The sequence below is a fragment of the Eptatretus burgeri genome, chromosome 1 (genome assembly GCF_056783735.1).
Source record: "Eptatretus burgeri isolate ZD-2024b chromosome 1, Ebu_testis_v1, whole genome shotgun sequence".
NCBI classification, from domain to species: domain Eukaryota; kingdom Metazoa; phylum Chordata; class Myxini; order Myxiniformes; family Myxinidae; genus Eptatretus; species Eptatretus burgeri.
In genome coordinates this window covers 14,472,776-14,499,455 of record NC_140961.1, presented here as the reverse complement: position 1 = coordinate 14,499,455, position 26,680 = coordinate 14,472,776, and the positions used below count along the sequence as shown (strand labels likewise).

At 45.2% G+C, this 26,680-nt stretch overlaps 1 protein-coding gene across 18 annotated transcripts in view; it reads right to left on the bottom strand.

Moving 5' to 3' along the window:
* Nucleotides 1-26,680, bottom strand: part of LOC147033910 (RING finger protein 17-like) — a 238,704-nt gene that overhangs the window by 117,632 nt on the left and 94,392 nt on the right. For all 18 annotated transcript variants that reach the window (XM_085872863.1, XM_085872876.1, XM_085872821.1 and 15 more), the window contains 2 exons: nt 21,267-21,380; nt 6,993-7,575 (listed from right to left, as the gene is read on the bottom strand). In XM_085872863.1, the coding sequence (XP_085728989.1) occupies nt 6,993-7,575; nt 21,267-21,380 (697 nt within the window). The remainder of the gene's footprint in view (nt 1-6,992; nt 7,576-21,266; nt 21,381-26,680) is intronic.

The following is a 26,680-nucleotide window of genomic DNA, read 5'->3' as shown; positions in this document are numbered from 1 at the left end:
TCAAAATTTGGATTTTCAAATGGCCAATCGGGCAGATTTGATCAGAAAGCCCTGCAAAACAGAAATGCCAAATTTGATGCTTGTATCATAATTTGCACGATTTTTCTACTATCTACTACACTTACAGGAAATGCCTGCCACACATTAACCTGCCTGTGAGACACAAAACAGTTAATGAATACATGCATTGGACATGCAAGTTTTTATTTTTATGGTATTGTTGAGATAGTCTCAAATTATTAATAAACTTCTTCATGTCGTCCATCATGTCGCATACACTCGTTTGAACCAAAAATTGGATAAACTCGAGCCGTCCAGAGACACCCGAACAAAGCCGTGGTTACATAACCTCTCCAAAGGAACACTCACACAGCCAGAGAGATGTTAGCTCGAACGAGGACTAAATTTTAACACATCAGATGTTGAAGCTGCTGACTTTGCAGCAGCATTGGAGCCCACAATCTTCACTTTACCAACGGATGATGGAGCCAAAGATTGGTTCCGTGCGCGTCTTACCAACACGCTTGCAGATATCAAGCAACATCACTACCAAAGAGGAAACTCACCGCAAGCAGCCTCTGCCAGGACACTGATACCGTAATCGTACCGGCAGACAAACGCCGGTCAACGGCGATTTTGAACCAGACAGACTACAATCACAAAGCCTCAACACCACTCAACGAAGAGAACACTTATCACAAAGTTGAGGAGAACCCTACCAAGACCATCGCATGACAGGTCAATAAAGTGCTGTGTGACCTCCGATTGAAGGGCCTCTTGACGGAAGAGGAAAAACGGACAATGCAGTCAGAGGACTTCGTGATACCAAAGTTCTACGGCCTACCCAAAGTGCACAAAGATGGAATACCACTCCGACCCATTGTCGCCCGATGAGATGCCACCTACAAACTCCCTTAAGGGCTCTTCTTTCACCTCAAGAATTTGGTGTCAGATACACCTCACATGGTCTGCAACACTGAGGAGTTTCTCTCACATATCAAAGATGTCCGTATTGAAGATGAAGAGATCATGGTGTCTTTTGACGTCACAGGCCTATTTACCTGCATCGCCACTGACAAAGCAAGGAGAACCCTTGGAGCCACAATCACCGGGAATCAATACCTGGCACACAACAGCCTGACCCAGTCCAACATAGCTCCTTTCACTGGTGGACTTGTGCCTCAAATCCACATATTTCTGCTTCAGGAGGTCAAAGTCATTACAACCAACACCAAGCCACACCCATGGGATCTCCGATATCAGGCATGATCGCAGAGCTTGTAACGCAAAATTTAATTCAAGCAACAGTCATTACAAGGTGAGAGCATGCCCAAACTTTGGCTCCGTTATGTGGATGACACGTTTACCATTATCAAGAGACAGCTTTGACAGGTTCCAAACCCACATAAACAGCATCATACCTACCATAGAGTTCACAAACGAACTCGAACAATCTGGCTTCGTTGCTTTTCTGCATGTGGGCGTCGTACGCAACAGACTGGCGTTTGAGCACCCAGGTGTACCGCAAACCCACACATACAGACCAGGTGCTCAATTACAACAGTGGTCACCCGACTACGCACAAACGGTCTTCTGCACAAACCTTGTTTGACCGGGCTAAATCGCACTGCAGTAAGCAACACACACGACGGACAGAAATTGAACATGTCACCCGCTCGCTGCAGAACAGTGACTACCCGGCAGCATTCATTCTGGATTGCTGCTGGAAGAGGGCACCCACACCGTGACCTGAGGAACTGGTCAAAACAGTAGTAGTACCATACATCGGAAATACTTCGGAGAATGCCAACCATTTGGAATCCGGGTCGCACATCAACCTCAAACAACACTCCGCGCACAGCCGTCTCGGCCCACCCAGGTAAAAATAACATTCCTTTCCTGTAGTAATTCTCTGCAGACTACTGTCACGTATAAGGGCACAACTCTCATATACTATAGCTCCAGCTACAGCATTTTTGCCTGGGCAAAGACAGGGTGAATAGACTCGGCAAGATGAACATGGTCGACAACATCACCTGTCAAGACTGAGATGCCAACAATGTGGGTCAGACGTCCAAGCAACTCATGACACGGTTAATGCAGTTCCAGCAAGCTGTAGCATATGGAGATGAGCTTTCGCTGGTGACGGCACATTGTCACAACCTACATCACACCTTTGCATGGGAAAACATGGCAGTTAAAGCCTCGGCAACCGGCCGGGACAGCCGGGAAATTCTCAAAGCATGGCTTTCGGCACACAATCGATTAACCGCCACGTCGACCTGCATGTTCTTCTCTCTCAAGGATTACGCAAACGTCCACAACCTCAACCTGTAGGTGTGAAGGCCAACCCAATACACAAACCCGGTACAGACATGGAACATGCGACACTGAACCGGTGACCCAAACATCCAAACCGGAAGGAAATCCACCCTACAATCCCACTCTCTGTATTAAATCGGTCCCAAACCTCACGCCGATTGGTCCCCCTTGCAGCCCAATCACGACACGTCACCATTCCTGTCAGACATAAGTACAGCAAATGTCTCTGCAGCTGCACGTGCAGTGTTTTAAGCTTAAAAGAACCGAGCCGAGTTGGTTGGATGGAATTCTCAATATGGAGTTGATCCCCCCCTCAATATGGATGTTTTACCATGTTTACCATGTTAGGCTGAGATTACCATGTTTGAATGGTGGTCATCGCACGTTCAGGGCCAGAGAGCGCTTCCAAAAACCCTGGCCCCATGTTACTATCGGAGCTCCGATGCGTGGTAAGCTCAAGGAGCGAATGGGGCCATTGTCGATTTTTGAGGCCTGGCAGGGTGTGGCTACGCAGCAGGACGACCTCTATACAGCAATAGCGTGGCTTGAAATTACGAACAGCCTCGTTTGATCCAATTCTTAGCTCCTCATTCACTCGGAGCCCATAAAAAGGAGCAACTCAGCTCAGATCGAGGCAGATGTCAGTGGAGCCAGGCCTCGGCGGACAAAGGAGATTTCACCAGACTTCAGCAGAGGCGGCCAGACGAGCTCTTCAGCATCGAGTGAAAAACGCCATGAGGCAGCACGGCCGAGCGAGGACCTGGAGGGAAGCGCGTGAGTATTACTCCAGGCCGAGACCATTCCCATTCCATCGATGCTCGGTTCAGCTGCATCCAGCAGCCAACAGATACACTTACATATTCTTACACCACTCTGTTAGGGTATTTCTCTGAAGTATCTTTCTCTACCATCGATCTCTCATCCACTGTGGGCACACAAGAGCAATCGGCACAGGCAAGTCCCCAAAAAACCGTTGTTTTCAGAGCGAGCCTCAAAAACTCGCATCTCACACCACGCCACACTGCATTACTCTCACACCTCTCACTCCCACACCAGACACCTTCAGTTTTCTACATTCCTTCCCCCTTCCTCAGCGTTTGGGTTGCACAAGTCCACCAACCATACCAGGTATTAAGAGGTCGCTAATCCTCAACTGCCTCTTATATCTCTCTGGGCTATCACCAAGTGTGTGTGTGTGCGTGTGTATGTGATGCACCTATCCGAGCTTCATGATTATTTTTCTATACATTGTTGAGGCTTGTATTGGAGCGAACACACAACGCACAGCAGGGGGGGGGGGGGCAGGAGACAAGAGGGCAGGAGAGGGAAGGACAAAACTGTGGGGAACAGAGGCATTAGGAGATCTGTGGAAGGGAGAGGGATGGAGCACGGAGCATGGGGAATACAAGATGGACATTACAGGGATTTTCAGGAAGGAAAGCAGGGAATTTGATGGAAGTGAGTTTGGGGTGGATTAACGGGGGTAGAAAAGATCGAGGTTTTGGATGGGGGAAGATAAGAGGTGGTGGTGAACAGCTGTTTTGAAAGCCTGGAGGGAAGAATGGGATTGAACAAAGTGTGGGAGTTTATTCCAAAGGCGGGAAAAAAGAGGAATGAAAGAGTGAAGGTCAGCAGTGATTCGTGATTTTGCTAGTTTTACCAGAAGGGGGTTGTTGGCGGACCTTAAGCACCCTGCGGAAATATGGTAGAGACATATCGCAGAGAGAGCGGGGGGGCGAGACCGGAGAGGGGACAGTAGAAGACAGAAAGACCACCGACCTACCTGAAGTGAGAGAGTGAGAGGCCCAAAGACAGCCTCACCGCAGGAGATACCAGTGATCCTAAATGCCTTGGTTTCCACAGCGTGAAGCTGAGAAAGTTGGGAGGCAGGAGCACCAGCCCAGAGGGGAGAGCAGTACTCATCAGGCTGTGGACTAAAGCTTTGTATGTAGTCAGTAGCTCAGGTGTGCCAAGGAAGGACTTTTCATGATAGAGGATTCCCAGTCGGCGAACGGCTTTGGAGGCCAGGTTGGAAATGTGGCTTTCCCAGGAAAGATCATCGCAGATAGTGAGACCCAGATTCTTGAAAGAAAGGACTTCTTCCAGAGGATTGTTGAGAAAGTGGATGAGGGGGTTTGCCAAACGGTGCTTTCGGAGGGACACAGTGAGAGTGTGAGATTTGTCAGGATTGAAAGACATGTTCCACGTGTTGGACCAGTTTGTGATTTTATCCAGATCTGCAGAGAGCGAAGCTGCTGCTTACCAGTCTGAGGGATGACAGATGGTATGACAAAGGGTGGAGTCATCAGCAAAGAGATAAAGAGGATTTTCCAGAGAGTCGGAGAGATTATTGATGAAAAACAGAAAAAGAACAGGGCCCAGAACGCTGCTTTGAGGAACTCCAGCCTGGAGAAGAAGAGGGGATGAGAGAACTCCATTTAGGGCAACACGTTGGCTGCAACAGGAGAGGACATCTGCAAGCGATGAGTGATGGCTTTGGATACTGAAGCAAGAGAGTTTGGTGAGCAGGGCAGGGTGCCAGACCGTGTCAAAAGCACGCGATATGTCTAGCGATATGGCTCTGATTTAATGTCTGGCATTGAATACCTCCATCCATTGTTGGGAGAGCAGAAGCAGCATATCCGTGGTAGAGTGACTAGGCTTGAAACCAAATTGATGAGATGAAATCAAGCAATTGGAGAAGAGGAAGGATTTAATGTCTGAAGCAATGATTGATTCCATAACCTTGCTGATGATTGGGAGAAGACTGATTGGTCTGTAGTTGTAGGGATCTGTTTTTGCACCTTTGTTATGCAGGGCAGTAATGTTTGCTGATTTTCAAGCAGTTGGCAGATGACCTTGAGCAAATGAGAGGGTGAATAGAGCAGAGAGAGGGTGAATAGAGCAGAGAGAGGGTGAATAGAGCAGAGAGAGGGTGAATAGAGCAGAGAGGGTGAATAGAGCAGAGAGGGTGAATAGAGCAGAGAGAGGGTGAATAGAGCAGATAGAGGGTGAATAGAGCAAGTGCAGAGGAGCAGGTTTTTAGGACATGTGGGCTGATGTCGTCTGGACCGGTTTCAGAATCTGAGTCGAGATTTGACAGAAAGCTCTTCACTTTGTCAGGAGAAAAGGACACAGACTCCAGGGACAGTTGTGTGCGACTGGGTAAGGTGAGTGCAGAAAGCGAAAGGTTTCAGACACAAGATTTAGATGCAAACGTGGAGTTTAGACATTCAGATTATATAAGTTTATTCAGGGTAATTCTGCACTGTCTCCTTTTGTGATTATTGCATTTATTTTACCACACCCATGAAGTCCTTGCTTTCCCCTGCTGTACATTTGCGAATAAATCCCTTACTGTGCCACATAACTTTCCTTGCTTTGTTAAATAAATGTGCCTGTTATAAATGTACCCAGCTCATTTTTGTGTTTTCCTCCATTGGTCTAGCATGGTCTGCACCTCATTCTCGCCGGGACGTTGTACCACAGAATCTGCTTATTAGCCAATACGTACTTGGCAGCTCCGCTCGACTGCACCTGATATGGTAAGTTAAGCAAGTGTGCAGAGGACATGATTCCTCGATAAGGCCATCATGTGTTCCTTGTTCAACGGTTGTCAGACGGAGGACACTGGGTCACATGGTCAAATTATTGGCGTTCGCGGTCGATTAGCGACCTGCCGCGTCACAAAGTTATTCGTGTGAGACAGCCTGTGATTCCGGTGAGTCCGCGGAGAAACCAGGGACAGCCCCTCCTTCGTTGTAACCCCCGCAACAATATACTTTTACTAAGTTTGGTCAAAATCCCATCACTGGTTCCCAAGTTAGCACGGTAACAGATTTTTTACGCAACGGGAACTCCGACCTTTGACCTCTTGACCCCATTATCTACTCAGTTCATATTTGCATAATTGCACATATTTGTATGTGTACCAAGTTTGATTTGGATCCCTTCAGCCGTTCTTAAGTTATCGCGCGAATGAAAATGTATAACGGGTGCATGGAGAACCCTAAAACAATCAATGCCTCCGGTGACTGATAGCGGAGGCATAAAAACATTGATGCGATGTTGCAATTTAAATCAATTCAGGGATAGGTAATAAGATTGAAAATGGGAGAAATGATGAGCTGTGCAAGGAGCTTGACAAACATCAAGAAATAAACAACGTATCGATCCTTCAAATATTTGGGGTACCCATTGCACCAAAGCAGGAAATTTGTTTCCTTTGGTCTGTGGACAGGTGGTATACATTGCAATGAGTTTGTATTTATACGAGGGAAAGTCTCAATGTTTTTCTCGAAGACATTGGAAAGGAATGGTCCTGCAGCAGAGGAATGCAAAGATATTAGCCCTTCACCATTTGCAGTAGTTTCCAGACAGTCACACATCTTTCCCAGCAGTGGACGAGTTTCATAATGCAAATGACCAAAAAAAGTGCTTTTGTCTCAACCTTTTTTTTTTTTAAAGGGAACAGCTTTAACCTTCAAGGGAACAACTTTAAGCTCTCGGTGAATATTGAAATTCACCCTTTTGATCCCAGTATAAATTGGCGAACAAAGTGTAATCAAAGGATTATTTATGTCTCATTGTTGGATTTCAAAGGTGAATGCTATAATAATAAAGTTACAAAATAAAATTAAATCCAAAAACATCCAATCGACAACAAGTACCTGCAATTGAAGATCTCTTTGCGACCATGGTCAAGCAAAAAACATTCAAGTTGAAGAACAGAGTCCAGTGGCACTGCCTCTTGGTACCCACACCATTTCTTCCCACAATTTTCCAATTCTTGTTGTGGCACAACTCCATGATGTGCACAGAGTGTAAACTCTGCCTCTTCAAAATTGGTCAACCCATTGATTATCTCAATCTCAAGTTCTTCCCTCGTTTTGGCTTGTATGACACTGTGTTTAGTGTGTGCTTCTTCTGTTGTTTTATCAATGCAATTCATCAATTGTGTGGCTACCAGGTCACTCATGTCATCATTCTTTTCCCCGTTCCATTCTCTGCTCATCGTCTCATCTTCTGGCTGGAGGTAACTCAGGTCATTCTTCAAATCTGTATTCACTTCTGAACACTTGATCATCTTCCCACATTCATCAGGACTTTCCAAAAAAAAGGTGCAAGCATCTCTTGCGATCTCCAATATAGCACTGGATGTCGTCTCTGGACAGGCAATCGGACATGTGTAATCATGAGCATCATTGTCCATGTCCTCATTCCTGGATGTCGAGCAGGAAGACTGTGTTTTATCTGTGAATAAAATGTTCAAAGTATGTGAATAATTTAAATGAAACAATTAACAGCATTTGTACAATTGTGAACAATGAAAATGCGAAAAGAAAGAGTCAAAACAGATCATGTGAAAAACGCAAAGGCTCAATCCACCATTTCAAACACAAGATCAGTAACTATATTTCGGCAGATCATACGAGACATTTACTTGAATTTTCAAATCAATTAACGACTTCCAATCTCCGAATGCATGTCTCCAAATGAGCTGGAGAAAATAATTCAATAGAAACAGTTAAAACTGTAACCATGATCATTTCACCAAAAAAATAATCATAATAATAAATATTTTGTTTAATTCCATTTTTCCTGTAACCATTGGGGGGGGGGGAGGAGTTGGATCATTTCATGTCTCATCTGAATTGAGGCTCGTTATACGAGGAACCCAGGATCATACCTCATAGGTTTGTCCATAATCAACCAATGTCCTTTAAATAAGTGTAAAAATACTGATATCTACTTATGACTTCAGAATGTGATTAATGTCCAGGTTATTCAAGGAGCCTTAAATCATAGTTTAAAAAACAGACATCAATGGGCCTTGACATGGAAGGGAACATTGGATGTTCACTGCCATTTAAAAGAGGCAATTGCAGCATGTCATCCTTTCCACAAGAAGTTAGCACTCAGCAAGCACATTTTGCAAAGACATTGAGTATTACACAAATTATGGTCAGCAATTGTGGGAAAATTATAGATCAATTGTCAAACAAACATCTGACAGACCTGAAGGTGGGGGTAGTCATAAGCATTTGAGGTGGATATTGATAACAAACTCACTAATTTAACGAGAAATCAACTTAGCTTCATCAAAATGCTGGCTTTCATGAACACACCTAATAAATCAGAAAAGTTAATTTTTATTGTACGATGCCTTCAATTCCAACAGGATCATGCAATAAAGACACATCATAACCATAAATCTCAACGATTTTTTGGATACAGTCAATGCTCGTAGAAGAACGAGGACATTGAATGGATCAAGACGAAACGGAAGAAAAGGAATAGTAAGTAGAGGGGGAAAACACTGACAGCAGAGTTGAAGGACAAAAGAGGGCCACTTGGACAATGTGTCTGGGGAGGGATGAGGGGAAGGAAAGGATGCATGGAGTGGACAAGAGGGGTACAGAAGGAAACTCTCAGGAACAGTTCCTGACACCCCAAAGCCGATGCAGGGAAAAGCAGCTCAAAGAGCATCTTCACTGCCACCCCATTCCTCAAAGCTATTTGCGATCACGGAAGCATGGGGCCTCGTAGGCATCCAGGACGCTGAGCTAAGTATCCCTGAATACATTATTTTGAGAGTCGACCGTGCTGATCAAATCGGTGGCGGCATGCTTCTGCATACAAAGTCACAGCAAAATAAAGTTATCTTTCCATGTTAATGCACACCTTCACTCTTCGACACTATCACATCGAAAATTGGAACGCATGACCCCCTTCATATTACTTGTGCATTCCACCGACCAAAAGTTGCACAAACTCTGATAATTATATGCGAATAAAACTCTGATATAGTGCCTTCAGAAAGTATTCACACCCCTTCACTTTTTCACATCTTGTTGTTGCAGCCTGAATTTAAAAAGGATTGAATTGAAATTTTTTGTCACCGATTGACACAAAAGACTCCATAATGAAAAAGTGATGATGTGTTTTTTGATTTTTTTACAAATTTATTGAAAAGTAAACAAAGAAATATCTAATTTATAAAAGTATGCAGCACCCTGAGAATACAATGGAGAAGCGCCTTTGGTAGTGATTACAGCTTCGAGTCTTCTTGGGTATGTGTGTATCGGCATTGCACATCTGGATTTGGGGATTTTCTCCCACTCTTTCTTGCAGATTTGCTCAAGTTCTGTCAAGTTGGATGGGGAATGTCAGTGAACAGCAATCTTCAAGTCTTTCCACAGATTCTCAATGGGATTCAAGTCAGGGTTCTGGCTGGGCCACTCAAGAATTTTCACGTTCTTGTTCTGAAGCCATTCCAATGTTGCTTTGGCTGTATGATTGAGGTCATTGTCCTGTTGGAACGTAAATCTTCACTGCAGTCGAAGGCCTTTTGCACTCTGAAGTAGGTTCTCCTCAAGGATTTGCCTGTATCTATCTCGATGCATTGTTCCCTCTATCCTTACAAATCTCCAAATCCCTGCCACTGAAAAGCATCCCCCATAACATGATGCTGCCACCACTATGCTTCAAGGTAGTGATGGTGTTAGATGGGTGATGAGCTGTGCTCTGTTTCTGCCAGATGTAGCACTTTGCATTCAGGCCAGAGTTCAATTTTTGTCTCATTACACCACAGAATATTTTGCCTCATGCTCTCAGTCGTTCTCGTGCCTTTTTGCATACTCCAAGCATGCTGTCATGTGCCTTTTTCTCGGGAGTGGCTTCTGTCTGGCCATTCTCCCATTAAGCCTGGATCTGTGAAGTGTTCCAGAGACTGTTGTCCTTCTGGCAGGTTCTCCCTTCTCAGCCAAGGAAATCTGTAGTTCTGTCAGAGTGGTCATTGGGTTCTTGGTCCCCTCCCTCACCAAGGTCATTATTGCCCAGTTTGGTCAGATGGCCCGCTGTAGAAAAATTCTGGGTAATTCCATATTCTTTCCATTTCCTAATAATGGAGCTCACTGTACTCTTGAGAACTTTCAACACTCCAGAAATTGCTTTATACCTTTGCCCAGATCTTTGCCTCCTCACAATTCTATCTCGGAGTTCGACGGACAGTTCCTTGGACTTCATGGTCGAGTTTCTGCACATGCACTGTCAACTGTGGGACCTCATACAAAAAGGTGTGTTTCTTTCTAAATCACATCCAATCAATTGAATTGAATTGAATCAAGTTGTAGAGACATCTCAAAAACGATCAAAGGCAATTAGATGCACCTCATGAACTCAGTTTGGAGTGTCATTGCAAAAGGGGTTGAATACTTATTGACAAGACATTTCAGATTTTCATTTTTAATTAACTTTTGAATTTTTTTTTTTTAATATTCCACTTTGTGTAGATCAGTGGCAGAATTATTAAATTTAATCCAATTTAAATTGAATCTGCAACATTTAAATTGAAGCTGTAACAAGGTGGCGTCAGTCAGGTCAGGCCAGATTAGATCTGTGACTTGCTACAGGTATCATGTAAACCTGCACTAACCTGTTCCATGGTCGGGTTGTCGGCGACGAAACCGTCTCCCCCACCAGGTTTTTTGGTGAGGAGGGTGTTTGGATATGGACACCCAGCAGGATTAAAAACAAAACCTGTCAAAGGGTGGAGGAGCTCCTTGTAAGCCAATGGTCATCCATATCTAGTACCCAACTGTGTCTGCGGACGTCCTCCTGCAGTTGGGTTACTTCTTATTAGGAGGTTGGTGGCAGGATTTGCACTCCGGCCACCGTAAAACCCTTCATTCCGCAAAACGTAAAAACGCAAAGAAATCTGAAAACCCACTCCGTGAGAGTACCTCCTGTGCAGCTTCCCTTCGCAGGGCAGCTCACCGGATGACGGGATTGGGGCAAAGCCTTCGGGACCCCCAATCTTTGATGATAGGAGGGAAACCACGGGGTAACATTCCCGGGTCAGATTGTGGGAGAGTGTGTCGGAGTGGTGCTGAGGTGTCGTCCACCAGAAGGCGGTCTCCTTGGGTTAACCTGAGGTGGTCCCTTTGGGTGGGTGCCTGGAATGTCCCATCCCGAAGAGAGGATGTTCACCTGTCTCTTATCATCTGAGCTCAAGCGTTTGGACATCGGTATTGCAGCACTCTGTGAGGTTCAGAGACCGGATTGCGGCGAGATTATGGTGGGTGGTTACACCTACTATTGGTCTGGTCGCTCAGATGGTTACCATTCCCAAGGAGTTGCTGTAGCTGTGTTCAATAACCTGACTAATGATAATTGAGGGAACACCGGTCAGCCAGCGTATTATGAGGCGAAGGATTCGTCACTCCTTAGGTGTCATATCCCTAGTCTCTGTTTATGCTCAGACTGAGGCGAGTGATCTCACCGTGAAGGATGCATTTGATGCCACGCTCGGAGTCTGTGGTTGATCAGGGCCCCAGATGAGATACACTTCTTGTCTTGGGGGATTTCAATGCATCGACTGAAACTGATAGGGATGGTTATGAGACGTGTGTTGGTCCCCATGGGTCAGGAACTATGAACCAGAATAGCAAGAACTCATGGACTTAGGGTGGCCGGTTCATGGTTTCAGCGCCCACAAGCTCATCGCTGGACTTGGTATTCCAACGCTGGCAGTGTGGCAAAGGAGATTGACCATGTCCTCATTGATGGTCGCTGGAGGATGATCCAGAACTGCAGGGTCTCCTGGAGAGCTCAGTTCCTCAATACTGACCACCGGCTTGTGGTAGCAACTCTGAAGTTGCACCTTAAATCCAGGAGAATGGTACCATCCCTGCCGAGGCTGGATGTTGGCAAGCTCAAGGATGAGAGGGTAGCTGAGGAGTTTGCGAACAAGCTGAGTAGAGATTTTTTGGGGGGGGGGGGGTCTGGGTGCTTTGGGAGGTCCTGAAGAGTTGTGGAGTGCCTTCAAGACGACCGTCTTTGATGTTGCCGGTGGATGTCTTGGAACTCACCGTAGGGCAAAGAAGAATTTTGTCTCTCAAGGAACACTGGATACCATTGAACAGAGTCGCAGGGCCAGGCTGAATGGCAGGGCTGGGTTGTTCAGGGAGCTGAGGCGTAAAACTGTACGTGCGCTAAGGGTGGACAAGGAGGCCTATGTGTGAGGAATCTGTGAGGGGGTTGAGCATCACCTGTGGTCAAGTGATTCTCGTCCTGCTTACAGGGGAATTCGCGCATTGCGTTCATCCAAGCCCATCTCTCGGTGTACTGCAGTTTGAGCAGATGGTGGTGGGCTCTTGACAGAGGAAGTGAAGGCCTGCTGGACCGGTTACTTTGAGCGGTTGTACCAGGCTGATCCACCAGCTGTCGAGTTGGACATGAGGGGTGTTACAATCCCTGTTGCTGACCCTCCAATCAACTGTGGTCCACCTTCGCTTGTGGAAACAGGCTGCGGTAAACCGGTTGAAATGAGGAAAAGCTCCAGGGATCTGTGGCATCCATGCTGAACTTCTCAAGGCTGGTGGAAATGCTGCACTCGTGTCGTTGCATGCAATTCTGTGCTCTGCATGGAACACAGACATCATCCCAACTGACTAGAAGAGGGGCCTTGTTGTCCCTCTCTGGAAAAGGAAGGGTGATCACCAAGACTGCAAAAACTACCGAGGGATGACGCTGCTCTCAGTGCCGGGCAAGGTCTTTGCTTGGATAATTCTTGATAGGGTTCGCTACCATCTGCTTGAGCACCAGCACCCAGAGCAGTCAGGCTTTTCACCAGAGGTCAACGAATGACCGTATCCTTGCTCTTCGGGTCCTCACCGAACGCAGACGAGAGTTTCGGCAGGGGCTGCTTGCAGCCTATGTTGATCTCTGTAAAGCGTTTGATTCAGTGAATCGGGATGCCCTCTGGAGGATTCAAGGTTTTCGTGGGGTGGCACCAAAACTGATCGATCTGATGTCTGAACTCTACTCTGGTAATGAGAGTGCTGTGAAATGTGGTGGTACCATCTCTGACTTATTTCCAGTTGTTAATGGAGTTCTTCAGGGGTGTGTACTGCCCCCCCCCACACTTTTCAGCAATTGCATGGACTGGATTCTCGGGAGGATGTCGGAGAGATCAAGCTGCGGTGCATCGTTTGGGAATGTCAAGATCTCTGACCTTGATTTCGTAGATGATGCAGTCATCTTTGCGGAGACTTTAGATATCCTTCCGGGGGCCCTCAAGGTGCTGAATGAGGAGTCAGAGCAGCTGGGATTATGGGTTTCCTGGATCAAACCTAGGATCCAGGCTTTCAATGACATCTTGGATGCTGCTGTCCTGTCTGTGCCTGTTTGTGGTGAGCATGTTGTGGTCGTGGAGAGATTCACTTCCCTTGGCAGTGATATTCATGTCTCTGCTGGCTGCGAGTCCGAGGTCAATAGACGTCTGGGTCAGGCCTGGGGAGTCATGGATTCACTGGACAATGGGGTGTGGCGCTATCCTAAAAATACCTGTGCAGGAGGATGAAAGTATGAGTCTTCAGGTCCTTGGTGCTTCCAGTCTTGCTCTATGGATGCGAGACTTGGACTCTGACCAAGGATCTGAGACGGAGACTTAATTCCTTTGGTACCAGGTCTCTTCAGAGAATCCTTGGCTATCGCTGGTCGGACTTTGCGTCCAAAGAGCGGTTGCTGAGAGAGACTCAAATGAGATTTGTTACCTGCATAGTCCGTGAGCATCAGCTACGGCTGTATGGCCATGTGGCTCGTTTTCCTGACGCTGATCTTGCTCACCAGATTCTCTCAACGAGGGAGTCTCTCGAGTGGAGGAGGCCAATGGGCCGACCATGTGCCTCCTGGTTGCAACAGGTTGCTCGGCATCACAAGGAGATGGGGATGGGCCAGGCATCTGCCTGGGGATGGCCAGACGGAGGTCCCTGGAGTACCGGCGGAAAGTGGACGCAGCGATGCGCTGCTCTGGCGCATGCTCCCATACCTGACCTGACCTGTAACAACAAAATGTGAAAACTCAAGGGGTGTGAATACTATATGAAGGCACTGTATTTTACCCATCCTTCCCTGTCTTACCCAACTGCTCCTGGACTACATGGCTTTTGCACGTGAAAAGGTGGAAAATGTTCTTTCAACCCTTGACTGATTCTGCAACTGGACTGGACGGAATCAGCTCATGTGTCCTAAAAAATCTGCTTTGCTCCTCTTTACCATGCTCGCTCTGCTCTTTTCACCCTGTCATTTGCGCCGTCATCCTCCATCTCCATGAAAATCCACCATCACTGCATTACATAAAAAGGTACAAAAACTGATCCCCTTAACTACAAATCTATCAGTATACTTCCAATCATCAGCAAAGTCATGGAATCCGTCATCACAGTTGATTATGAATTCCTTCCTTTTCTCCAATGCAATTTGGTTTCAGACCAGATCAGTTCACTTCACCTTGGATGTGCTGTTTATACTCACCCAGTAATGGATGGAGGCTCTCAATGTCAGACATGAGATCAGAGACATTTCTCTGAACATATATCATGCTTTGATGCAGTCTGGCATCCTACCTTACTCCCCAAACTCTCTGCCTATGGCACCCAAGGCTAACTACACACATGGCTTACAAACTTCCTCTACTCTCATAGCCAATGTGTAGCACTCAATGGAATCCTTCATCTCCTCTCCCTTTCAAGGCTGGAATGACTCAAGGCAGTGGTCTGGGCCAGGTCCTATTCCTGCTCTTCATCACCGATCTCTCTGAAAGTCTGAAAAATCCTCTTTATATCTTTTTGCCAATGACTCCCACCCTCTGCCATGACATCCTCATCCTTCAGACAGGGAGGCTGCAGCCTCTTCCACCTCTTCAGTCCTTGGAAAATAAAATAAAACCACAAGGTGGTCAAACACTTGGAGCATGTCTTTCAATCCTGACAAATCCCACACTCATCATCTCTCTCCATAAGGACCATCTGGCAACACCCTTCCCCCATCTACTTTCTTAATCCTGTTGAGGAAGTTCAGTCATTAAAACTCTTGGGTGGGATGCAATAAAGGCGAATTAAGAGAATGGAGAAAACAAATGTTGTAACAGTTGGATTTTTGAGACAAGGTATGAAGGAAAGGTTGAATTGAGAGCAGTCTGTCAAAATAGAAAAAGAGGAGTGAATTATGATACAGTAACTAGCATAACCCGCGCTCTGCGCGACATGTTGGGGTGGGTGTGTTTGAGAAAGGAACTGATGCAGAGTATCAGTAGTAATTTCACTTTAATGCAGTAAGTGGAATATGATTTCACTGTTTCAGAACCATTTTATTTACTGTTTTTTGTACCATGCACCTCATATGGTCTTTGAGATAACGTAAGCCGAATATCACATTACTCGAGCGCAGAACAAAGTCGAAGATAGCGCAACACGAAACCACAAACTCGGAAATAATACATAAGATGAGAACCACAAATGTGAAAGGAAGATGAAGCATTATAAGAAATCGTTTATATTTTTAGTATTTTAATTTGTTGACAGAGATTGCATAAGATCAGGAAAAGGAAAGGCTGAAGAAAAGATCGTGAGGTGAATGGTAAATTTGGAACGGTAAACGCAGAGGGTGGAACAGATCGCATGGTTACGGGAGGTCTATAGATAAAAGTGAATTTTTTTATTTTTAATAAGGATTGCTTCAGCACAATCATATTTTTTCCAATCAATTTCCAATCTATCTCGTGGATAAAATGTTCGATCCAGAGAAACCCGAAGATGTTTTACGTTAGCACTATCAATCAACGCATTATTCTTATAAGTAACAGTATCTCCATCTGGTTTCTTAAAAACGAGCCACAGGTATCGTGGCTTTCCTCCAGAACACCCAAGTTAAATGTGTAAGTGGTTTGGTTCAGTTTAACGTGTTGGCATCTTCTTTTAAGGCAAGATACATTTAGTGGTTTATTTGAGTTAAGTCTTCTATTCAACATCTCTTCTATTTTAAGATTAGGAGTATATTCACTAATATACCAACTCATTTCATCAATTTCATCAGCCTTTGTTTTCCTCAGCAGTCTTCTCCTGAGACCCTTTCCCTCCGTTGTGTTCTCCTTTTCCTGAGAACTGGACGGTCCTCCCACACACACCCAACCGCCTGATTAGCTCCCCCCCCTCTTCTCCCAGGGCAACGCTCTGCCCCTGGAAGGCGATCCGAGCTCCGCCTCTTGGGAGGCGTCTATAGCTCCACCCCTCCCTTCCTCTCTTGCCAAGTCTCCCAGCACCCCCGGTAGAGGTTTACATAGGTTTTTATACACACAATTCCTTTACCATAATTACCACGACACACCACCCCCTGTATAGTGCATACGCAAACAAGACATTTTCTTGTCCTTACTTATGACAAGCTGACGTGTCCCAACTTACTACATAAGATGGGCTAACGACTTGTACACAGACCATGCTATTCGATACATTTCTATCTAACCACCCCACAAACATAACAGTACAATAAAAATCAACCAAACAAGCACCTCCATACCACATATATACATAACAGGAAGGACAAACAAGGTTTTATTTTGTGCAGTAATGGCAGGGGTTAGGTTCCAAGAAAATGCTGTGGGGAGGGAGACCAGTTCCTGGGCTTCAAGGAAATATAGAGGAAGGTGGAGGGCAGCCAGAAATAAGCACGCAAAGTATATACGAGGTCCGTCTAAAAAGCAAAGGGACTACGCCTGCTGTGTGCTCCACTTACAAAACTTGAATGAACGGATTGCGTCAGTCTTTCGCAACATTCCAGCAATACATATATGATTGGTGATGGTTGACTGCGATCATTGTGTGATTTTTTACAGGTCGTGCTTTACACGTTGTTGAGTATGAGTCGTCGTGCTGCGAGTCGTGAGCGGAGAGCCAATCTGAAGTTTCTTGCCAAGCTTGGCAAAACACCTTCGTAATCCTTCCCAATGCAGACAGCAAGTCTACGGGGAAGAAACGATGTCACATACACGTACATTTGAATGTCACAAGACGTTCAAAGAGGGACAGGAGGAGGTTGAAGACGATCCACGGTCTGGAAGATCTTCATCGAGCAGAACGGCAGACACCATCGAGCGTGTGAAGCAGATGGTGCATGCAGAACGTAGACTCATGGTGCGGATGATTGCTGAGGAACTTTCCATCAACAAGGACACTTCTGGAGCATCATCACTGAAAATCTTGAAATGCACAAGGTGTGTGCAAAGATGGTCCCCTGTTGTCCGAGGACCAGAAATAGCAAAAAAGTCACTGTCTGTCAAGACATGATCGAGCGCCTCGAGGACGATCCAGACCTGATTGGGAGTCATTACTGATAAATCGTGGATATTCGAATACGATCCCGAGACCAAACGGCAGAGTCATCAGTGGAAAAGTCCGGCATCACCAAGACCAAAGAAAGCAAGGATGTCGAAGTCAAAGGTCAAGGTGATGCTCATCACGTTTTTTGATATCAAGGGCATCGTCCACTTGGAGTTTCTACCACAGGGTCAAACAGTGAATCAATACGTGTACAAGGAGATCCGGTGGCGCCTCATGAGATCAGTCTGGGACATGAGGAGGGATCTGTGGGAGAACAACACCTGGGTGCTCCACCATGACAATGCCCATGCTCACAGTGCCCTGAGCATCCGACAGTTTCTGGCGGAGAGGAACGTGCCAACTCTGGAGCAACCCGCGTATTCGCCAGATTTGGCCCCTTGTGATTTTTTCCTATTCCCCATGCTCAAGTCGGTGATCAAGGTGACCCGATTTCCTGATGTGGAGGCCATCAAAAGAGCCGTGATGACAGAGCTCCGGAGGATTCCAGAAGCCTTGATTTTCACACAGAAGCTGTGATTTCAATATATTTTTTGGAATAAAATTTCTGTGAAGTCAGTCCCGTTACTTTTTAGACGGACCTCGTAGAATGCGTGTTAACATCGAAAAAAAAAACATGAAAATGCAAGAGCGAGAATTGCTTTGCATTTTATGTCCCCTGCTGATGTGATATTTTCTGAATCCAAAAAGGGCATCAATGAAAAATATAGGAAACACCATGAAACTCAAACTTGTTATGCAACTTATCAAAATAAAGCCATGCACCAAGTTTCAGTTGAATATGTTAAAGGGTAGGGGGAAAAGGTCCAAAAACCACAGGTGGGTGGACGGACGGACAGATGGAGAGCAAACCAACAGTCACCTCTGGTGAAACAGTAATCTCCCGCAATGAGGAGATGCTCTCCCTCCTACAGTCTCCCGCAATGAGGATGAGTCTTTGGGCCTCTCACTCAATCACTGCAGGTTGGTTGGTGGTCTTTCTGTCTTCTACCGTCTCCTCTCCAGCCTTTTCTACCGTCTCCTCTCCAGTCTTCTACTGTCTCCTCTCCAGCCACCACATTTCCACAGAGCGCTCAAGGTCCGCCAACAACCCCCTTCTGGTAAAACTACCAAAATCACGAATCACTGCTCACCTTCACTCTTTCATTCCTCTTTTTTTTCCACCTTTGGAATAAACTCCCTCACTCTATTCATTCCCATTCTTCCCTCCAGGCCTTCAAAACTGCTGTTCACCACCACCTCTTATCGCCCCAATCCAAATCCTCGATCTTTTCTACCCCCGATAATCCACCCAAGCCCACCTCCTTCAAATTCCCTGCTTTCCTTCCTGAAAGTCCCTGTAATGTGCATCTTCAATTCCCCATGTTCCCCGTCCCATCCATCTCCCTTCCACAGATCTCCTAATGTCTGTTACCCACTGTTTTGTCCTCCTCACTCCCTTCCCTCTTGTCTCATGCCCCCCCCCCCTTGATGTGCGTTGTGTGTTGGCTCTCATACGAGTCTCGACAAGGTATACAAAAAAATATAAACAAAAAAAACCCAGCAGAGAACAATAAATAAACGTTGTAAATTAAACAAAAACACAAGAGTTTTACCTTTTAAATGTATTCCAACACAGTGAGGTGGGTGAGTAAACATATTACGTACTATTTGTAGTGCAATCTGCCGTAAATAGAAAACACAAGACTTAACTCAGGATGTTGATGCTGTTAGAGGTGGGAGGGTGGAGGTTAGAAAGATGTGGACGTAGAACTTGCAATGGCTATTGGATCATCGGGAACAGGACGAAGTAGTCTGCGGCATTGCCACATCGAAGAAGGGTAAAACGATCCTAAGCCACACTGATCCAGAACAGATCGTCCCTGCTTGGAGGGGAAGGTAGGAGATGGTGTCCTCTTCCAAAATAATTTCGTCTCTTCGGCATTAAAAACCTGCTCCAGCATAAATCCCTTCGCCTCAATTAATCCCAAAAGCCATAGTTGAACTGGAGTCTTGAGAAATATGCAACGATTTCTTCCGTATCGCTGGTCCATTTAAAGTCCGAGTAAATCCACAATGGTTTCTCCCATACACTGATCCACTCAAAGGCATTTTTTTTCTGTTTGATCCTTCATCCAAACATGAAGCACTTTCGATTCTTTCAATATGAGGATCATGGGACTGGAATGTGCCTTTTGCACTTTGCTAGCAGGAACCCTTGCACGGATATTTGACTTGTGTTTACTTCACCGCACAGTTGATAAATTGATCCCTTAATGGCAGCCCACAGTTACTTCACTTTCACGCCTTGACAACATATCTAACAACTCAATTTTTTTTCACGTCATCACCTTTGGCTGCCTTTCGGCACAAATCATTTTGTCCGTTGTTGTACGTTGGTTGGGGTGCCATTCATATCTGTTGTGTGTCCACTAGATCTTGTGGATCTAGTGTTAGAGGATCTTCATAATGCAATTTCCTGTACTAGTGCGGGCCCATATGTGCGTGGCCATACGCGTGCCCGTACATGAAAAAAAAAAAACTTTCAAACCGCGTGCCAGAAACAACAACCACACAGGCCGTTCCTTCGCTTTCGCGTGCCCATACGTGCGTAGCCAGGAAGTTCACATATCGCAGTTACGATTATTATTCGCAATTTAGTTTTAATGGCCAATTATTCAATTAGCGCCAACGTATTTTGCCTTTTCCCAATGTCATCACAAGGAAAAACACAAAGAGAAGAGAAGAGGGGGGGGAAAAAAAACTCACGTGCGTGGCCGTATGTGCAAAAAAAAAAAAAGCCACACAGGCTGTCCTTCGCTCTAATCAACGACGACTGGATTGGGGCATTGTGTTTATCTATAAATGCGCATAATAAATCGAGAAATTATTAGAATACACCAAGTCATCACTTTCCTGAAGTCCGTACGTTGTAATCCGTAATGGGGAACGCAGCTGAGGTTCTCTTCCCCATCGGCCAAGCCCACGCAGCAACGCGTCTTGTCTTTGGTTGGTAAATAAATGGCCATAACTTGGGAACCACTTGTCCGATTAATATCAAACCTTGAAAACGCACATCCACAGGGCCCCAGCAATATACCTGGCAAGTTTCAATTAGATCGGACCAGTGGTTGTCGAGAAACAGCGGTCGAACACACACACACACACACACACACACACACACACACACACACACACACACACACACACACACACACACACACACACACACACACACACACACACACACACACACACACACACACACACAGCTGGAATTATACAGATTATGACTATTAATTATTAAACTTAGCTTTGCTCTCAAATGCTGCTCTGGTTACTACAAACAAAGGTGCGCAAGAAACAAAAGGCTCGTAATGGGAGGCAATTGTACACGCGGACAAAAACACTCATCTCAAAAACCACAATTGACCGAAATGAAATACCGCAATAACGAATTTGGAACACAATAGGTTACCCACGATTGGTCGAAACCCACAATATTAGAAGGTATACTGTATTAAAGATCCATTGCTCTGCTGACATACTGTATTCTTAACCACTGAAACAGAAAATGTGGCAATTCATAATGATCGTACACACACCTATTCAGCAAGTTACCCATTAATTTGCATCCATATTTTGTACTTCAAAAATAGAGAACATTTAAGGTGGTTTAAGCAACAAAACATTTCAATAATATATTCTTCAAGTTCTATTCACATAATCAATCACCTCAAGCATATTTGTAACACTTATAAGCCTTCAACATCAAAAGCATCTCACCCTCCAAACAGTGATATCCATGCGATTCAGTTTCATCTCCCACTTTGGTCAAAGCCAAAATGCGAGCACGGTACCAAGAGTCATCAATCAAACTCCGCACACACAGAAATTGTCCTAAAAGAAATAAATAATGGCACAAAAGGAAGCAGGGAGAAAATCATCAATTTTATCTGTACATCCATAATATAACAATCTACAGTATAATTATACACACACATACAGACACACAACAATCACAAAGCATCTGTGATTCACCCAACAAAAACCAGCTTTTCAATTTGTGAGCAGACAATATTTTGGTCAGTTGGTTTGTAAAAAGCTTCATTTAAAGGTTTTATTTGAGATAAGAGGGATGGGAAATTTATACATTTTATAATGACTTTCGATATTAAAAACGATACTGCCAAGTCCATGGTTAGATAAACATTTTTCCATCATTTCCTGAACTGCATTGTGGGCAAACAGTCGACCAATGATGTTTAATCACTCCATCACATGCAAACACCAGATGTTAGATATTAGTAACACTCAACGTCTGTCTGTCTGTCTGTCTGTCTCTCTCTCTCTCTCATTAACTTTTAGCCAATTAAAATTTCCCAATGAAAAATCCATACACAATAGCTTTCACATCGCGGTCACCTGTTCAACGCAGTCCGTGGCCATGAAAATGACCTTCCTTGGCCAGATCAGTACTGTATGCAATGGTCATAAAATATTGTCAATCATTAAATCACATTTTTTATTTGTGCAGTATTTTCATCCAAATGTTTTGACAAATTGCAGTTTATGCTAGGAAACAAAAACTCAATCGCACCTCCTGGCTATTATGGTGAGCATCACCGCGGATTATGTCACACATGGTAAAACCGCATAATCCGCAAAGAACAACCATCTATCTGCCACCTAGATGATTGTTCCCGCTAATGCATACCATTCAGCCACAAGGCACATGGTGCGATCGGCGGGTAAATCGAAACATGGAGTGTGACGAGCACTTCCCCGTATCCTACACCCCGGTCTTCCCCGGTCTCCATACACCATGTTCATAAAGTCCTACACCAAAGCTTCACCTCTAATCCAGAGGCCTCAGCCCTGCAACTGTCAAACAGACAAAGATTACATGTTCAACATCACATCAAATGACAAATGTGATAATTGGTTAGCTATTTAATTGGTATGCCGTCCTGATAAGCGCAAATAAGTCCAAAATCCAGATAGGCGGCTCCGTTTGATGTTTAACTGATGTTGACCATGCAATCTCTGTCTGCTTGACAGTCACCGGACTGAAGCCTCCAGATTGGAGGTGAAAGCTTTGGTGTAGGACTTTATGTCCATTGGAGATCGAAAGAGTGCTCGTCACACTCAACATATTTGAAATAAAAACTCATTGTCCAACTACAGTAGTTCATTTATTTGCGAATGACATTTCAAGGAAACGATTTCATCCTTTTACAGTACTGTATTTGACTGCTGCACAGTTGTGTGTGTGCGCAGGTTGGGGGGGGGGGGGGGGAAGTGCTTCAAGTGACTTGGTCCATGTGCTCAAGTAGTTCAGAATTATGCCTGTATTTGGGATCTGTCAGATGTCAGTTGTATTTCAAAACAGGTACTGAGGAGGCAGTGATGGTCACCTGAAAGGAAGTTTAGAGTAAGATGTATGTGTCAGACCTTCTCTACAAGCAAGCGGGACTTGTCGCATGTGGCAGAGAGGAACTCGGAAAAAGCTACATGCTTAGAGTATGATGGACAATATCACAGGCCGTTTTGGCCAAAGACTGTAAGCCAGGTTGGAGGAGTGAGTTGTGGAGCCCTGGAAAGGGGTGGGACAGCTTGAAAGGCAGCGGATGCCCAAAGAGAGGGACCCACCATGCATGAGAATGGGCACTGAGGTTAAAAAAGCTATGTACGTGCATAGGGTGGTTCGAGATGAAAGACCTTCATCAAGGAGACGACACTCTCTCTCTCTCCGCTTCGTCAATTCAATGGACAGAGTGCTGAGAGACAGCGAACGCCATCACATCTAAATCACCATAAAAAGGTCTTGCTCGCTGCATATAAACAGGGAAACCTGGTTGTTAACACTGCAAACTTTAGCCATGATTGTGTCATTCTCTCCCTCCACCCAAAGTGCCACGTATTGCAGTTCCGAGTTCTTTTGCCTGGTGCTTATGAGCTCATCCCGTAGTAGAATTGCCAAATGTCTCACCCTCACATTTTTTGGATGGCAAATTGTGTACAATAGGGATTGCTTCGGGTTTCTGTTTCATTGAAGTTCATTCGAATGTTTCGGTGAATCATTGAATGTTCTTCCCCCGTATATACGAAATTAAAGATTCTCCTTTGCTATGCTGATCGATCGATCGTGTGGAAATAGTTCTTTTCCACCACAACCATCTGTGAGGTTAAAAGACCCTCGGCATGATGGCCAGGTCAATATTAGTCAATACTTTAATGCCGTCTCTTTCTCTCGGCTTGTGTATATTTTATTTAAAAAAATATATAGGCTCATTGAAGAGCAAGATGACAGAGGGTAACCAGAACGGCACTCTTCGACATCATGAAAAATAATGTGTGATCCCAACCGCCCCAATCATATACAATATTTTACATACATATCCTCACACCAGGTTCAGTCAAAATCAATCACTGGTTCACAAATCAGCATGGTAACAGATTTTTTGTAACGAACAGGACCTCTGACCTTTGACTGCATATTTTAATCAGTTTATCTTTACATCATCTATCTATAATTCCAGCAATCTGTGTATGTGTGCGTCTGTGTGCGTCTGTGACCGCTGTTCCTTGACAACCACTGGTCCGATATAATTGAAACTTGCCAGATATATTGCTGGGGACCTGAGGATGTGCCTTTTCAAGGTTTGATATTAATCGGACAAGTGCTTCCCAAGTTATAGCCATTTATTTACCAAACCAATGACAAGACACGTTGTTGCGTGGGCGTGGCCGATGGGGAAAGGAACCTCAGCCGCGTTCCCCATTATTGGTGACAACGTAGGGCTTCCGGATAATGATGACTTCGTGTATTCTAATAATTTATCGATTTCTTATGCGCATTTATCGATAAACACAATGCCCTAAGTTATGATCGTTTTCATATTAGACGGTGCATAAATTTCGGTAACATCAGAGTGCTGGTGTGCTCCGAACCAGGAAGTAAATTTTTTTTCTCTCCTCTTCTCTTTTTGTTTTTCCTTGCCACGACATTGCGAAAAGGTAAAATACGTTGGCGCTAATTGAATAATTGGGTATTAAAACTAAATTGCGAATAATCGTAACTGCGAATAATATGCGAACTTCCGGGCCACGCACATACGGGCACACAAGAGCGAAGAAACGGCCTGTGTGGTTGTTGTTTGTTGCTCGTGGTTTGAATTTTTTTTTTTTTTTAACGGGCATGTCCTCGTAATAATAATTGCACCAAGTTTGACTGAGATCCCTACAGGCATTCTTAAGTTATCGTGACAACGAAAACCCATCACGGACACTGACTTTTGAGCTTTTGATGCAGAAATCTAATCAGTTCATCTTTACATCACAATATATACTTCCACCAAGTTTGGTCAAAATCTCATCACTGGTTCACAAGTTAGTTCGATTTTTATGCAGAGCAGTAATGCATCAGCAAACATTACCACACTGCATAAAAAGGTGCAAAAACAGACCAATCAGCCTTCTCCCAATCATCAGCAAGGTTATGGAATCCATCATCGCTTCCGACATTAAATCCTTCCTCTTCTCCAATGGCCTGATTTCCGATCATCAATTTGGATTCAGACATGGTCACGCCACCCTGGACATGCTGCTTCTGCCTTCCCAACAATGGATGGAGGTCCTCAATGCCGGACATGAAATCATAACTATCTCCCTTGATATATCACGTGCTTTCGATATGGTCTGGCACCCTGCCCTGCTCAACAAACTCTCTTCCTTTGGCATCCAAGGCAATCTCCACTCATGGCTCGCAGACTTCCTCTCCTGTCGCAGTCAACATGTGGCCCTCAATAGAATTCTCTCATCCCCTCTTCCTGTCCAGGCTGGAGTTCTTCAAGGCAGTGTTCTGGGCCCTGTGCTTTTCTCGTTTTCATCAATGACCTCTCAAACTCTGGAAAATCCTCTTTATCTCTTTGCTGATGACTCCACCCTCTGCCGTACTATCTGCCATCCCTCAGATCGGCAAGCAGCAGCCTCTTCACTCTCTGCAGATCTGGGCAAAATCACAAACTGGTCCAACACGTGGAACATGTCTTTCAATTCAACAAATATTCACTCTCTCACTATGTCCCTCCAAAAGGACTGTCTGGAACCCCGCCCCACCTTCTTTCTCAACAATCCTCTTGAAGTACTTTCATTCAAACTTTTGGGCCTGACGATCTGCCATGATCTCTCCTGGGAAATGCACATCTCCAAGCTGGCCTCCAAAGCCAGTCGCTGATTGGAGATCCTCCGTCATGCAAAGTCCTTCCTTGGCACACCTGAGCTCCTGACCACGTAAAAGCTTTCATCCACAGGCTGATGGAGTATTGCTCTCCCCTCTGGGCTGGTGCTCCCGCCTCTCACTTTTCTCAGCGTCATGCTGTGGAAACCAAGGAAATTCAAATCATTGGTATCTCCCGCGATGAGGCTAAGTCTTTGGGTCTCTCCCTCTCGCACTGCCTGTAGGTCAGTGGTCTTTCTGTCTTCTGCTGTCATCTCTCCAGCCTCGACCCACCCCCTCTGCTCTGTCCGCTATCTGTCCGGCCCATATTTCTACAGGGCGCCCAAGGTCCAGCAGCAACCCCCTTCTGGTAAAACTACCAAAATCAAGAATCACTGCTCACCTTCATTCTTTAATTCCTCTTTTTTTACACCTTTGGAACAAACTCCCACACACTCTCCAATCCCACTCTTCCTTCCAGGTCTTCAAAACAGCTGTTCACCACCATCTCTCATCTTCCCCCAGCCAAAAACCATGATATTGTTACGTTTGAGGGGGGGGGGGGTATGCATTCAAAGGGTAATTAGGATGTTTAATTAGGTATGCCATGCTGTTCGAGTTTACCAGGATCTCGATGTAATAAGTAGCAATTCAGTGGTGATAAGTTGTCTAGTAAATGTTCATTTCTTCAAGGGGGAAATGATAATTGTCACGTAATTAGATAGGGACACGGGATAGGGTAAGTGTGTCTGCGTAAACCCCTTTTGGTAGTCCCTGGAGGCTGGCCGTGACGTCACAGGACAGGGCTGCGGATGGCTCCGCCCCGTGATCACGATTGGCGGAAGGCGACGGCGGTGGGCCAATAAAACGGCTCGATTGGAAGTGACGAGGACAGGAGGATAAAAAGGTTCTGTTCGGGGTTGAAAAGGAAGAGGAAGAAGATCGGGACAAAAAGATCGTGTTTTTTTGGTGTGGAGGC